The sequence below is a fragment of the Podarcis pityusensis genome (genome assembly GCF_964106645.2).
Source record: "Podarcis pityusensis genome assembly, chromosome: 4".
NCBI lineage: Eukaryota > Metazoa > Chordata > Lepidosauria > Squamata > Lacertidae > Podarcis > Podarcis pityusensis.
This window is the reverse complement of record NC_138027.1, coordinates 83293090-83308855: the sequence shown is the minus strand read 5'-3', so window position 1 is coordinate 83308855 and position 15766 is coordinate 83293090. Positions and strand designations below refer to the sequence as shown.

Genomic DNA, 15766 nt, shown 5'->3' with positions numbered 1-15766 from the left:
TGGGGGCTGGACTAGATGCCCCTTGGGGGTCCCTTCCAACTCTAGAATTCTACGCTTCCCTCGTTATTAACATTCAGGAGGATTTTTTCAAAAAACCATAACCTAATCACCTAGGCGTTTGATGGCTGAAATATGCCATTGCTGGCAACCATGAAATGATTAGCTGTGAGGATATTTGTTTGTTTAAATTAAAAAAGAAAAAGAATAATACAGTGGTACCTCAGGTTAAGTACTTTATTCGTTCCGGAGGTCCATTCTTAACCTGAAACTGTTCTTAACCTGAAGCACCACTTTAGCTAATGGGGCCTCCTGCTGCCGCCGCGCTGCCGGAGCACGATTTCTGTTCTCATCCTGAAGCAAAGTTCTTAACCTGAAGCACTATTTCTGGGTCTGTAACCTGAAGCGTATGTAAATTGAAGCATATGTAACCTGAGGTACCACTGTATTCTTTGTATTTTTTAAAAAAATTGTTAAAGATTTTCATCGTTTACAAAAGCACACGCATTGTCTCTTTCTTCAGGTTGGCGTTTTCTACAGATCAGTTACATTTGTCGTGAGACATTGGTGTTATATGCAGTGTAGGGTTGGGAAGAAAAGAGGGGACGGGAGAGGGGGGGTGCTATGGGAAAGCATATGTTCTTTTACTTAGTGTACGCTTGGGATTTTGTGTCAGCGTCACTTGGGCACTTGTTACATTTCCTTGGTGGTCGACACATTCGCAACACATTTGGGCCTACAAGTAAACTTTGCAAAATCTGAGGCTATGTGCTTCAACACCCCATATCCAAAAACAGGCTTCCTCAACCTTGGCCCTCCAGATGTTTTTGGCCTACAACTCCCATGATCCCTAGCTAGCAGGACCAGTGGTCAGGGATGATGGGAATTGTAGTCTCAAAACATCTGGAGGTTGAGGTTGAGGAAGCCTGTCCAAAAAGAATTCGCCAACATCACCGAGATAAAACTCTGCCTCACCAAGTTCGGATACCTAGGGGTGCAAATAAACAAAAAACTGCAACAAATTCTTCTTCTTCTTTTTTGGTGATCATTCATAGCCAAGTAAGATTGTCTTCCATAAACACGGTTTTAACAATGAGTCTGTAAGTGACTGTGGAGGCCAGTTCTGGATCCACATGTCCTTCCACAGTGGGGACATAGGTTTCTGGGCGGGAGCTGATCACAGTGTGGATTTGCCAAGGTTGCCTTCCTCTTAGCACGTTTCTCCCTTGCATCCTGAGTTCGAGTGTCTTCAAACCCCATGACACCTTCGATAAAGGCTCCAACTGGAGCGCTCGCAGGCCAGTGTTTCCCAGTTGTCAGTGTTTATACTACATTTTTCAAGATTTGCCTTGAGAGTCTCTTTAAACCTCTTTTGTTGACCACCAGCATTACGCTTTCCATTTTTAAGTACGGAATTGAGTACAGTGGTACCGCAGGTTACATACTCTGCTAACCCAGAAATACTGCTTCAGGTTAAGAACAGTTTCAGGTTAAGAACAAACCTCCGGAACAAATTAAGTTCTTAACCCGAGGTACCACTGTAGTTGCTTTGGAAGACGATCATCAGGCATCCGCACAACATGACCAGGGACGACAAATTAACAAAGACCTGGACAGAGTGGAGCAAAGCTATCTCGGATAAAATAGCCATGATCAAAATGATCAACTCCCCCCTCCCAAGTTAGCCTACCTATTCCAAACCCTTCCCAAGCTGTTTGTAGGCTGATGCTGTTGCTTTCCCGGGGCCTCTTTCCGGAGGAGGAGCGAGGCGGGGCTGCAAGGCAGCTTTCGCCTCTCCGGCTGCGCGCCCTCCTCCTCCTCCTCCTCGCGTGGGTCCCGTAGGATTGCAGGGCGGAGGCGGGGCTTGCGCGCGAGCTGGGTATATGTGTGCGTGCCCGCTGGCGCGCGCGCTCTCAGGTGAGCTCGGAGGGGGCGGCGCGAGAGTGAGAGAGCGCGCGCTGTTGGTGATGCTGGTGCTGATGCGAGTCATGGCCGCCGCCAAGCAGGTAAAGAGGAGAGGCAGCGGGGAGGAGAACACTCACCCCCCCCCGGAGGTTGGGGTTGGTGAGCGGGCAGTGAGGGTCTCTGCTCGAGAAAAGCGGGGAAAGTCCGGGGGGCGGGGCGTGTGCTGCGAGTGCTGGTTTAGTACAGGCTCTGTTGTTGCGCCTTATTCAGGGGTGGACTCACAATGGAGCCAGGAAAAAGGGGAAATTTTTTTTTGGGGGGGGAGAAGCAAACAAGGCAACCGACCCCCTATTCTTATTTTTTGCCACGTTGGGGAAAGCAGTTGGGTGGAGGACACTAGGCCTGCCAATGTCTTTCATTCATATATATATAAAATTTTAATATATATATAATTTTCCAATATTTACCCAATATTACCACAGTGTTGCCAATTACATACAGATTCCAATTGATATCAAAATAATTATCATTTCCAAAATTTATGCAATTTAATCAAAGTGGTTTCCTGTGCTCCTTGATCCATGTTTTCCGTCCAGTTCTTACAATTCATATTTTTTTTTATGAACATCTAATTGCGTTTTAGTTGGTATATGAACCATTAAGAGAACAGCGGCGTTCTTAGCGATTGCTGTTCGTGTCAATGCCTCACCTAACTTTCCGTAGGATTTCAAATGAGGTGCTCTAATTATTTTCCTTTTCCCTGCGTGTGTCAGCCTGAATATGCCCAGTTATGAAGTCATTTATGATTGCCAATGGCTTTCTCGTTAGCCATGGTAAGCGAGTTAGAGCCTCCATGTTCAGAGGCAGTTGAGCCTTGGACGTCTAGGTGCTGTGGGGGACTATGCACTCTGTTGCAAGCCTTTGCCTTTGGCCCCCTGGAAGTGAGCATCCTTTGGCTTCAGGGATTGTGTTCACTTACTGTCTGGGAACCTTTGTCTAGTTCTAATAATTTCACACGCATGCACAACACAAACCCTCCTGACACGCTCAGGGAGTGTAGGTGCGCAGCATTACGTGGATTTGTTGTAATAGTTTCCTAAATGTAGGTCTCCCCCTTCAAGTTGTGGTTTCTTGCCTCAAAGGAGGATATAATAAGGTGGCTTGGGCAGGTAAGGTAAAGGGACCCCTGACCATTAGGTCCAGTCGTGACCGACTCTGGGGTTGCAGCGCTCATCTCGCTTTATTGGCCGAGGGAGCCGGCATACAGCTTCCGGGTCATGTGGCCAGCATGACTAAGCTGCTTCTGGCGAACCAGAGCAGCGCACAGAAACGCCGTTTACCTTCCCGCCAGAGTGGTACCTATTTATCTACTTGGACTTTGACGTGCTTTCAAACTGCTAGGTTGGCAGGAGCAGGGACCGAGCAACAGGAGCTCACCCCGTCATGGGGATTCGAACTGCTGACCTTCTGATCGGCAAGTCCTAGGCACTGTGGTTTAACCCACAGCGCCACCCGCGTCCCATGCTTGGGCAGGTACATGGAGAAAATAAATTGTGTACCAGCCCCAAGTTTTGCTGCGAAGAATTCTGGCATACTTATTATTATTATCTGAAAACATAACATGCTCTCTTCTTTATTTCAGACAATTTGAAATTATCTCGTAAATCTGGAGGAAGCGATGTAGGCAGCGTCTGAGTTGGAAAGGAGCCCCCGGCTCACTGTCCGTTTATTACCTTGGAAAAGCTTTGTATATTCATTCAATGCCTAACATTGCAGACTCTCAGCTAGAGAGTGGTTCTGGAGAAAACGAGCATGGACCTGGAAGAACAGCTTCAGAAGTGAATCTTCATGGTACTGTAAAACCGTTCTGTGCTGCCGGTGCCTCTGTTGCCTCTCTTGGATCTAGTGGGGACAGGCATTATCCGTGGGGATGCCCCGTCACTCACACCCGAGAAAAGTTTTACACTATCTGTTCAGACTATGCTTTCTTAAACCAGGTAACATCCGCTCACAAAAGCCCAAGTGCTACAGTTAGTGCCTGCCTACAAGACAACACTGCCTTAAATGTTAGGAACAATTCACCTGGCTTCATTGGCATTCGGACTGGCGCATCAGACATAGTTTACAATGAAGATACTCACTTGGAAAGTTTGTCCAGTAGCCTTGGAAAGCTCCCATTGGCGTGGGAAATTGATAAGTCTGAATTCAGTGATACATCCCCAGAGCTGAAGAATCGAGCAGGTATATACAATTATTTTGATGGAACGTTCGGTGGTGGTGGTGTTTTTATCTTAATAAATGGAAAGCAACTCCTGAAAAATATACTTAGGTTGTAATATAAACTCCTGGCTGGCACTGGTTGGAGTGCTGTAGTCCCAGCTGTATTCACAGCCCTGGTACTCCCACTGGTGAGAATTGAAGATGGGGCAGGGGAAGATTCCCCTTCACTGCACCAGATTCCAGGCAATGCTAAAAATTAGCCAGGCACATTTTGTACCTGGCTATCGGCCCGCTTGCGACCAAGTGAAGATGCCTGGGCGCCAGGATAGCTCACCTGACACTTCCACCCTCTGGAGGTGCATGCCTGGGGATCATTGGATCGGGACTCTTTTCACACACTAATCCTGTAGAATTCCATCAGTTATATTTTATCTGCGTAATTGGAATGAATTTCAGGAACCAAAATGCTTTTCCTGAGCAGCCTGTCTTCCAATTCATGTTTTGCTTTCTGTGTATGTCTCCTATACCCTAAACCAGGCATCCCCAAACTTGGACCTCCAGCTGTTTTGGGACTACAATTCCCACCATCCCTGACCACTGGTCCTGTTAGCTAGGGATGATGGGAGTTGTAGTCCCAAAACAGCTGGAGGGCCAAGTTTGGCCATGCCTGCGCCAAAACCATATCTCTTTCCCTTGTCAAAATAGTCCAAATCTAACTTGTGCACAGTGTAAATTAAGCAAATGAAACCAAGCTATGTACACTTACACAGTCCACACTTCATATTTTGGTTTCAATTTGGAGTTCAGCATGACCACATAGAAAAATTTCCCAATTGTAGATTGCTTTTTTTCTTTTTGCAATTCTCTTGGAAAACTGACTTTTAAAGTTTATTATTAAATTTATATCCTTACCTGCCTTCTGAATAAGCTCATGTATAATGTTTTGTCTAACTGAAGAATAATGATTAAACTTATTTGACAGGCAACATAAAGAAGCAAGGAACCAAGAAGATGTCTGTAGAAAAGAAGAGTAAACAATACAGAGAATGTCCGCAACATTATGCTCTTGAAGAAATAAAACAACGGAAAGTGTTAGATCTCCGAAGATGGTAGTTTTCAAAAGCTGTTTTTTAATTTTTTAATTTTGAATGTGTAAAGATGAATATTTTAAAAATCCATGTTGGGTACAGCTCTGTTTATGGTGAGATTATTCAAATCACAGGAGTTTTTTGTTTCCGGAAGCATTAAACCAACATAACCCTCATGGTCCCTTCCCACCTTACATTTCTAGGAATCTATGATTATAAGGCTACTTTGTTGTGGCTCCATTACAAGTTTGTGTGTAGCTCTGCACTCTGTCATAGACAGGTGTCTTGCCTCCTCAAAGGAGCAAGAATAACAACAGCCCTGAATGTTTTAAGTGTGAAATGCTGGCTGAGAATATTTCAGATTACTTCTTTGGATCTGGAGCATATGTGTTGACAGTAAAAGCCCCAGGTTTTCCCCCAACCTCTAAAATGGATGAAGTTTCCATCAGTATTTCAACGTGATAGGTCTGTCTCCAGCAATAATAAAAATAAAAATACAGCAATACATCTGCCTTGAAATAATAAGTGGAATCCTGTTCGGGAACCTATATATCTGTTTCCTAAAGAGGTCTCTCTTTAGTCAAACTTTTTTGCTGTCCTGTTGGCTATTAAGCTCTAGTGAAGCACTTCTAGGTACATCTCTGCATTACTTAAGATAACTATAAGGGCGTTTTCCAACCAAACAGTTCTTCTGGTGCGATCACCTCTGGCTCCCAGTACATCCTCTACATAAATTTTGGGGGTTCCCCCATCCCTCCAGAACAGATTTAGGGGTGTGCGGGTAGAGGGAGGGGATTGTGTATGCTTGTGGAACTATTTAGGTGGATGCAACGCATGGAGTGAGAGAGTGCTGAGATAATGGTTTTCTTGAGCGGAGCCAGCTATTCAGTTGCGAAGCAAATTCTGTGACTGAATATATGTATCTATTAATTTGTCAAAAGTGAAATACATTGTTTTCCTTTACGTCTTGACATGGCTGCCTAAACTTAAGCAATGTGTTCTTTTAAAGGTATTGTATAAGTCGCCCTCAATATAAGACTTCATGTGGGATTTCCTCATTAGTCTCTTGCTGGAATTTCCTCTATAGCACAATGGGAGCTGGAAAGTAAGTCACTCGATGGAGCTATTTAACTATTTTCATTTCGGGGTAAGTCCTACTGGATTTAGTGGGACTTACATCCTAGTCAGTGTTCTAAAGAACTAGCCTAATCCTTGCTTTTTAAAGTGATAATTCCTTACATTTTCATCTTATTTTTAACCAGCTTACCTCCTATTACTCAAGAAGAGGCTTTGCATATATTGGGATTTCAACCTCCTTTCGAAGAAATTAGATTTGGGCCATTTACTGGAAATACAACATTAATGAGGTAAAGCTGTTCTTGCTATACCTTGCGCTATTCTACAGGGTTATACGTGCATCTTTTTTAAAAAAAGTATCTTAAATGGCATTCAGTTATTATTAATCTATAGAACTTCGCTAGGGCTGCAATCTACTCACTTCCCTTGGTGTAAACACCATTGAGTTCAGTGGGGCTTGCTTCCAAGGAGACCCGAACAGTGGATAAAGTCTTAATTGACAAATTGTGGTCCATAAATATGTACAAAGCTTTAAAAACGTGCAGGTAACATTTATGCAGAAATGCACTAACGTGCTTTGTTGTGTTAATGATGCTTCTGGCATGTGACTGACCAGCCCTTAGGTTCAGAGGAGAAGGGCATGTGAAGCAACTTAGCCTGTAAGACCTGCTTTTACAGTGCAGTGAAGTGAAATAAGCAGAAAGCACTGGGGAAGGAGAGGCTGCAATCCTGTGCACACTTATTTGACAATGCATAGAATCATTTTGCTACATGCTTAATCGGGGCATGTTGTGAACACATAGCCATTTCGTATGATGTTCATAGCATTTAAAGGAGAAATAAAGTGGGGCAGAGGGAATCGTGTTCTGGGGCTATGATGGACCAGAGGTGTTGTCTTTTAAGAGTACAGTGGTACCTCAGGTTACATACGCTTCAGGTTACATACGCTTCAGGTTACAGACTCTGCTAACCCAGAAATAGTGCTTCAGGTTAAGAACTTTGCTTCAGGATGAGAACAGAAATCGTGCTCCGGCGGCGCGGCAGCAGCAGGAGGCCCCATTAGCTAAAGTGGTGCTTCAGGTTAAGAACAGTTTCAGGTTAAGAACGGACCTCCGGAACGAATTAAGTACTTAACCCAAGGTACCACTGTACTATGTTTTTCCACTTTGTGCTCTTCAGGTGGTTCAGACAAATTAACGACCATTTCCATGTAAAAGGATGCTCATATTTTCTCTATAAACCTCACGGGAAGTATAAGACGGCTGGGGAGACTGGTAAGTAACTAATTTTATTAAGGTGAGTTGTCAAACAGACGGAACAATAGAAAATGACAGAAGGGAAAAGAGAACCAGAATATATAGCCACTATGTTTATTAAAACATTTCTTAGCAGTTGCATTATTTATTAAAACATTTCTGTATAACATCTACATTGAACTCAGTGCAGATTTTTGTTTAATTTTAAAAAAGAATGATGCTATTTTGTAACATGCATTCTTGAACTTTGCCAGAAAACTTCCTTGTGGAGTTGTCCTTGTGGAGGGGGCTTGGATAGCATGCCAGTTGAAAACAAAATAGAGCAGGAGAGAGCCTCAGTTGAATCTCCTTCTAGAATAATAATAATTATTTATATGCCACCTGCCCATCTGACTGGTAGTGCCCCATTTTGTTCATAACCCTGGGTTCCTACAGGAGAAAGGGTGGCTTAAAAATGAAATGAAATTGCAGTTGAAATAAAACTTCAGTTCACCTCAGCTGCTTCTGGAGGCAACACAGAACCTTTCTGGCAGGACACAAATTTAATACAACCTTCCAAATGTTGTTGGATTCCAGCTCTAGCTAGCATGACCAAAGGTCAGGAATGATTGGAGTTGTAGTCCAAAGTATGTGGAGACCACCATGTTAGGGGAGGCTGGTTTCATTTATTTATTTATGTAATAAAATTTATACACCACTCGATTGCAAAAACAAAACCCAAAGAAATGTTGAAGCGGGTTTATGTTTTTTAAAAAACGTATTTTGATACAGTTGCATTGCCTTTTTTTGACTAATGCATTTCAATATGTTTTAATAAACAGAGAGTATTTAGAAGCTCATTGCAGACTAAATCCAAATTACCAGTGACTTTTATCTTGTTTTAATTTGTAGCTTCGGGGGCTTTGACCAAACTAACAGAAGGACTGCGAGATGAATCTGTGGCCTACATTTATCATTGCCAAAATCATTATTTTTGCCCCATTGGATTTGAAGCTACCCCAATAAAACCTAGCAAGGCATACAAGTAAGACTTTGATGACCTACTGATGCTATGGGCATTCTTTGAATGATATGTTGTTAAATCCAGGCTACTCTATGTTTCTGTATCCTGGGTATATTAAAGCCTTTGGAGAATCAGAGACAGGGTTGTCAGAAGTAGGTGATAGGAAGAACACACGACAGGATGCTTGCTATATGAGAGTCAGTGAGTAGCATCCAACATGCTTGCTTTGTGAGCAGAAGGAACTTATGTTCATGCAAAAGGTTCTCCTCTTTGCAGAATAACATCAAATGCTGCCCAGTGACTTTTTGAATCAGTGAGTAGAATGAAACTTCCCATCCAGATGTTTATGGATGAAGGTTTTTTGAAATCTATACCCTATGCAAAACATCAGAAACAGAACTTGAACAGTTGCTGGTCACCCTTTGGAAAAAGCGAGCCCTAAGTCATTCATACTAATAAAGGTAAAGGGACCCCTGACCATTAGGTCCAGTTGTGGCCGACTCTGGGGTTGTGGCGCTCATCCCGCTTTATTGGCTGAGGGAGCTGGCATACAGCTTGCGGGTCATGTGGCCAGCATGACTAAGCCGCTTCTGGCGAACCAGAGCAGCGCACGGAAATGCCGTTTACCTTCCCGCCACAGCAGTACCTATTTATCTACTTGCACTTTGACGTGCTTTTGAACTGCTAGGTTGGCAGGAGCAGGGACCGAGCAATGGGAGCTCACCCCATTGTGGGGATTCGAACCACCAACCTTCTGATTGGCAAGTCCTAGGCTTTGTGGTTTAACCCACAGCGCCACCCGTGTTCATATTAATAGTGCACATATAAAGATACGTTAACACAGTGACACCTGATAAGTAAGTCCTAATGGAATAATGAAAGGGATGCATAGGTAGGTAAAAGATAAAGGACCCCTGGACGGTTAAGTCCAGTTAAAGGTGACTGGGGTTGTTGCACTCATCTCGCTTTCAGGCTGAGGGAGCCAGCGTTTGTCCACAGACAGTTTTCTGGGTCGTGTGGCCAGCATGATTAAACTTCTACTGGCGCACAGAGGACCGTGACAAGTGCCAGAGCGCACGGAAATGCTGTTTACCTTCCCGCCGCAGCGGTACCTATTTATCTACTTGCACTGCTATGCTTTCAAACTGCTAGGTTGGCAAGAGCTGGGACAGAGCAATGGGAGCTCACCCCGTCGCGGGGATTGAAGCGCCGACCTTCTGATTGGCAAGCCAAAGAGGCTCAGTGGTTTAGACCACAGAGCCACCTACATCCCTAAGGGGTGCACACCTACTTATAAAAAACGTTTATAGACTTGAATGGCCTTGAAAACTTCACACAGCATGAAGATGGCTTGCTTTCAATTTTTTCAAATATTTTGTAATTTTCTTATTTAAAAAACCAACAAAACGAAAACCACACACATCTTTACCAAGAGCAGCAATAGTGTGAGCTGATCTCAGTTTAGCCATCAACTCAACAGCTGTATTCACATTTCATGGTAAGTCATGGCTAATGGTTTGCCATGAACGTTCAGGCTGTCGCCGCCATGGACTCCTTGCTATGAAGAGGGAGTAACAAAACGCAAATGTTGGCTTGGTGTTGCATCTGAAAATAACTTAAGAATTCTAGAGCAAATTTATTTCTGCTTGTGCAAGTTGTTAAATATGCCGAAATCGGTACAGAGGTGATGCAGTGTAATTGTGGAGCCAGTATTTCAAGATTAATTGGTGCCTGTACTTTAATTAAGACTGGAGTACATATTTTATGTGTTTAAGTCTGAAGCAATGTCTCTGAACCACAGTCACGGAAAACATTTAAAGTTCTTTTAGTCATCCTTAACAGAAGTTATATTGTTACGTAGAAGCAAAACAGCTAAGTGGTAATATTGAGACACACATGCTGACTGTTCAGAATACCTTAGGAAGCGTAGCTCTTTCAGTGGAACATGAGACTCTTAATCTCAGGGTTGTGGGTTTGAGCCCCCATGTTGGGCAAAAAGATTCCTGCATTGCAGGGGGTTGGACTAGATGACCCTCGTGGTCCCTTCCAACTCTACAGTTCTATGATTCTAAGCTTTTTCATAAGCTGTATGTCTTATTGTGGTAAATGAGTGGATATGATTTTGTGTACACTAGAGGGCGCCTGTTGCAGCAAGATGTGGAACATTGGATACTCATCGGAGAGCCAAGCAGGAAACACCCAACTATTCACTGCAAAAAGTAAGTTAGCACACTCTAGTGGGATTAATCAGATATAGATTTAGGTTTTATGAACTTCACATGCTTGTAGAGCTGCTGTTAATGGCAAGTGCAAAAACTGGACAGGAGAGATGTTTCCAAGGGTATTTTGACTTTTCATTTACAACTTCCGTGAAGGCTTTTGTGGTACAGTACTGTGCTTCTTTACAAAATGTAGGTAGGTAGCTTGTATCTGATCGACATCCCGTTTCACATAGGTATCTGGTGTATTACTAGTGTAGAACCCATGGGGAGGGGGTGGGAATTTGTCTTGAAGAGACATAAATTTTAAAACAGCAGTTCCAAATAGGAAGTGGTAAGACTTTAGCTGAGAGCTTTCTCTGCAGAGGTACCATTTTGTTGAGAAACAAATTTCTAAGAGAAACATCATCTCTTGTGAGCTCACAATTTTTCCTTGGCATTGACTATACTAAGAGTGGTGTCAAGACTGTGGAAGGAGAAAATTGTGGTGTCTATAAAATACTACATCCCCTCCTTTCTGTCACTCCCTCCCCCTCTCTCTCTCTCTCTGCAAAACAGACTTTGCCATCTTAAAAGAAAATACCAAGGAAAGTAAATACTTTTTCCCCGACTTACTGATTAATGAAAATAGTTTTTCAGTTCATTTTGCCAAAGAGGAGCTGAGAAATTACCGTATTTTTCGCACCATAGGACGCACTTTTTCCCTCCTAAAAAGCAAGGGAAAATGTGTGTGCGTCCTATGGAGCGAATGCAGGGGGGAGGCAGGCGGTAAAAGCCCTCAAGAGCCGCACACAAGCTTCGTGCGCTCTTGCGGACTTTTCTCTAGGAGGGAGAAGGGACTGACTGGCTGCAGCAGTCCCTTCTCCCTCCTGGGGGAAAAGCCCCCAAGAGCGGCACCCTCTTTAAAGGCTGCGCGGCTCCTGCGGGCTTTTCTACGAGGTGGGGGAATCCCCCCACCTCCCAGAAAAGCCAGGAGAAGCCGCACAGCCCCTTTAAAGAGCGCGCGGCTTCTGCGGGAGTTGGGGGAAGCTGCAGCAGATTCCCTCCTCCCGGGCTCCCTTTGAAGCGGTAATGTGGGAGGGGAGCAGCTTACACTCGTGTAAGCAGCTCCTCTGCCACTTTCCTGCTTCAAAGCAACCACGGAGGAGGGAAAGAGGGGACCCATGGATCCTCTTCGCTGCTCGAGGCTGCAGCAGATTCCCTCCTCCCGGGCTCCTTTGAAGCAGCAAAGTGGGAGGGGAGCAGCTTACACTCGTGTAAGCAGCTCCTCTCCCACTTTCCTCCTTCAAAGCAACTACGGAGGAGGGAAGGAAGGGGACCATGGATCCTCCGCTGCTGGAGGCTTCAGCGGATTCCTCCTCCGTAATTGCTTTGAAGCAGGAAAGTGGGAGGGGGGCAGTTTACACTCGTGTAAGCAGCTCCTCTCCCACTTTCCTGCTTCAAAGCAACCACGGATGAGGGAAAGAGGGGACCCATGGATCCTCTTCGCTGCTCGAGGCTGCAGCAGATTCCCTCCTCCCGGGCTCCCTTTGAAGCAGCAAAGTGGGAGGGGAGCAGCTTACACTCGTGTAAGCAGCTCCTCTCCCACTTTCCTCCTTCAAAGCAACTACGGAGGAGGGAAGGAAGGGGACCATGGATCCTCCGCTGCTGGAGGCTTCAGCGGATTCCTCCTCCGTAATTGCTTTGAAGCAGGAAAGTGGGAGGGGGGCAGTTTACACTCGTGTAAGCAGCTCCTCTCCCACTTTCCTGCTTCAAAGCAACCACGGAGGAGGGAAAGAGGGGACCCATGGATCCTCTTCGCTGCTCGAGGCTGCAGCAGATTCCCTCCTCCCGGGCTCCCTTTGAAGCAGCAAAGTGGGAGGGGAGCAGCTTACACTCGTGTAAGCAGCTCCTCTCCCACTTTCCTCCTTCAAAGCAACTACGGAGGAGGGAAGGAAGGGGACCATGGATCCTCCGCTGCTGGAGGCTTCAGCGGATTCCTCCTCCGTAATTGCTTTGAAGCAGCAAAGTGGGAGGGGAGCAGCTTACACTCGTGTAAGCAGCTCCTCTCCCACTTTCCTGCTTCAAAGCAACCACGGAGGAGAGAAGGAAGGGGACCATGGATCCTCCGCTGCTCACGGCTGCAGCGGATTCCTCCTCCTTGATTGCTGGGAGTTTCTCTGGGCAGGAATTCCCTCAGCTTAAGTGGGGTGGGGGAAGTGTGGCAGGTAGGGGGGTACTGAGAGACACATGTCTCTCAGATGAAAATTGGGAGTGGGCATTGTGTGAAGTGGCTGTGGATCTCCTGCCGCAGAACTGTAGGACTGTATAGAGTTGGGAGGGCCACCCAAGCGTCATCTAGCCCAGCCCCCTCACAATGTAGGAATCACAGCTAAAGAACGCCAGGCAGATGGTCCCCCAACCGCTGCTTAAAAGCCTCCAGTGGTGGAGACCCAAACACCTTCCGAGGTCATAGAATTGCAGGGTTGGAAGGGAACCCCAGGAGTCATCTAGTCCAGCCCCGGTGGACAGCAGGCGCAATCCATCCCGTTGCGCAGGACTAAAGATGCTGTGCAAGGCTAAAGAAGAAGCCAAGGCAGTGAGCGGGATGGATCGCGCTTGCTGCCTTGTCTTCTTTAGCTGCACTGGAGAGGTTTAGCTCCTGGCTGGAGAGGTTGCGCGGCTATAGATCCCGCGCACTGTCTTGGCTTCTTTGCTCTTTGGGGCTGGGGGGGGGAACCCGGGCTTCCCCCGCAGCCCCGAGAAGCTCTGGGAGAAGTGGACAGGCTGCATGCAGCCTGTCCGTTGCTCTTTGGGGCTGGGGGGGGGATAATATTTTTTTCCTTGATTTCCCCCTCTAAAAACTAGGTGCGTCCTGTGGTCCGGTGCGTCCAATAGAGCGAAAAATACGGTAATGAGGGAAATACTTGGGTAATACAGAAGCACAGTGCAGGGATACAAAATACCCCATGTTCTCATGGGCTGTAGTCATTTCTGAGTGGTTAATTTTGTGTGTGTTCATTTTTAAAAGGTACATCAAGGAAAGCAAAGTTTCTGTCACGTGCTGTGCAGGATGCTCCTAATTAAGATTGTATTGTGATCTGAATCCCAAATAGTTTTAAAACCATAAAAACTGCTTGTGCAATTTTATTGCATGACATGTTCTACACTGAATTTGTGATCTCTCTGCCACCCTCCCACCACACCTTGATTTTTATTTTTTGCACAGGTGGGCAGATATTGTAACTGACTTGAACACACAAAATCCTGAGTATCTAGATATCCGGCACTTGGAAAGGGGCCTTCAGTATCGGAAGACAAAGAAGGTAAAATTGCTTCATCTTGATAACGAGATTATCTTGCTTCTTGAGCATTTGCGCCTCATTAGGTTGGCTTGCCTTTAAGACTCTAGCTGTGAGAGATGATTGCTGCGTGAGTGATGTAAAATTTACAACTGCTGAAGAAACATGGAAAAATTAATCCCTGAGTGAAAATGTTAGGAAAACATAAGGAAGGAGGTCAGGGAGATCTAGTAGTTCTGCATATCCATCTAGTGTGATTCCCGCTGCTCATGTGAACTAAGAAAAGCTGGTGAAATAAATGACTAAAACTTGTTCTCTGCAAAAAGTAACTTTCTCAGTACATGCTGCCAAATAAAAGATTGTTTGGCTAAGCATCAGAACTCTGTGGTAACTCCATGTTTTCTTTCACTGGCCCTCTGAGGAACCTGCCTCAGTATTCCAGTACAACAAAAAAATTAAAAGACTTTTGATAGCCCCTCTTAAGCAACCTCTTCCTGATCTGTTTGCTCTTTCTAGGGAAAAGGCTGACTGCAAAGTATCTGCTGCAGACCAGCTCTTTCCACCCAATAGTTTATATTCTTGCTCACGGCTCTTATTAGGTCACTGCCCTGTAAAAAATTAGCCAGATAGGAAGTAGCATGACGGCTAAAAATGCATTGCTGAAATGTGTTCATTCACATGTTTTCACCAGCTTTTTGGATACTTGTTCACCTGTTCACCAGCTTTTTAAATATTCTGTTGGGAGCCCTCAAGAGTGGTTGGGGAAACCCAGCCAGATTGGTGGTGTATAAATAATAAATTATTATTATTATTTTTATAAGCAGAGCCAGTGCTGTGAGGGGTTGGCAGAGATGAAGAGCAGCGTCTCTCCTGCGCAGGCTCAAAAAAGTTTAAATTCTTAAAATGGAGGGTGAGGAAAGCATGAAATCGTAGGAAAGGAACTTAGTACGAAATCTAGAATTTGGTTTTCTGTTTCTTCTTGATTTTTAGGTAGGAGGAAATCTGCATTGCATCATTTCTCTCCAGAGGCTTAGCTGGCAAAGGTTTGGCCCTTGGAACTTCCCATTTGGAAACGCTAGACAAGACTTGCAGCCCCCGTCACAGATGCCGGGTATCGCCAAGTCTGAGAGCGAAGACAATATTTCTAAGAAGCAGCATGGGCGCCTGGGAAGATCTTTCAGTGCTAGCTTCCACCAGGAATCTGTCTGGAAGAAGCTGTCTCATCTTCAAGAAAGGCGGAATAGCGGCTTTCAGAGTTACACAGATTATGACGGGAATGACTAAAAAGACCTGCTTGTGCAACTGATGTACTGTAAAGTATTCCTTAAAATAGGTTTAAAGTACATTATGCACAGAGTAGAGAGAGGGTTGAAATTTCAGTACAACATGCAACCTTAGCAATGTTTGCTGCTTTAAACCTGTGAATGTTGGGGATGCTGAGAAACACTAGCTCAAAGATAAGCACAGAATATTGTACACTTTACAATCCAGTATAATCAGCAATTGACCTGCGTTTCTGACCATGAAATCAGAAGGGGAAATAATCAAGATCAAAGCCATTGTGGGGAGGGTGGGGGCCTGGGGAATCTATTATTAGAAGAAATAGATAATACTCAAAAGCATGAGATTTGTTAACTTCCAAAATGATTTATTAAACACACATTGTATAATGGTTTACCTTTACCTGTATAATGGTATTAAATGTATACTGTGTATTTAG

At 44.8% G+C, this 15766-nt stretch overlaps 1 protein-coding gene across 2 annotated transcripts; it reads left to right on the top strand.

The window, feature by feature from the left end:
• The first annotated feature begins 1808 nt into the window (after window positions 1-1808).
• On the top strand, window positions 1809-15766 carry BIVM (basic, immunoglobulin-like variable motif containing). Of its 2 annotated transcripts, XM_081003130.1 has the most exons (10): window positions 1814-2003; window positions 3545-4143; window positions 5105-5231; window positions 6220-6315; window positions 6473-6577; window positions 7467-7561; window positions 8435-8567; window positions 10682-10765; window positions 13974-14070; window positions 15037-15766. In XM_081003130.1, the coding sequence occupies exons 2-10, from the start codon at window positions 3663-3665 to the stop codon at window positions 15328-15330; spliced, it is 1512 nt and encodes a 503-aa protein (XP_080859256.1). In that variant the 5' UTR covers window positions 1814-2003; window positions 3545-3662; the 3' UTR covers window positions 15331-15766. The 2 variants fall into 2 exon arrangements, with proteins under 2 accessions (XP_080859257.1, XP_080859256.1); XM_081003131.1 differs by lacking the exon at window positions 6220-6315 and having other exon boundaries at window positions 1809-2003.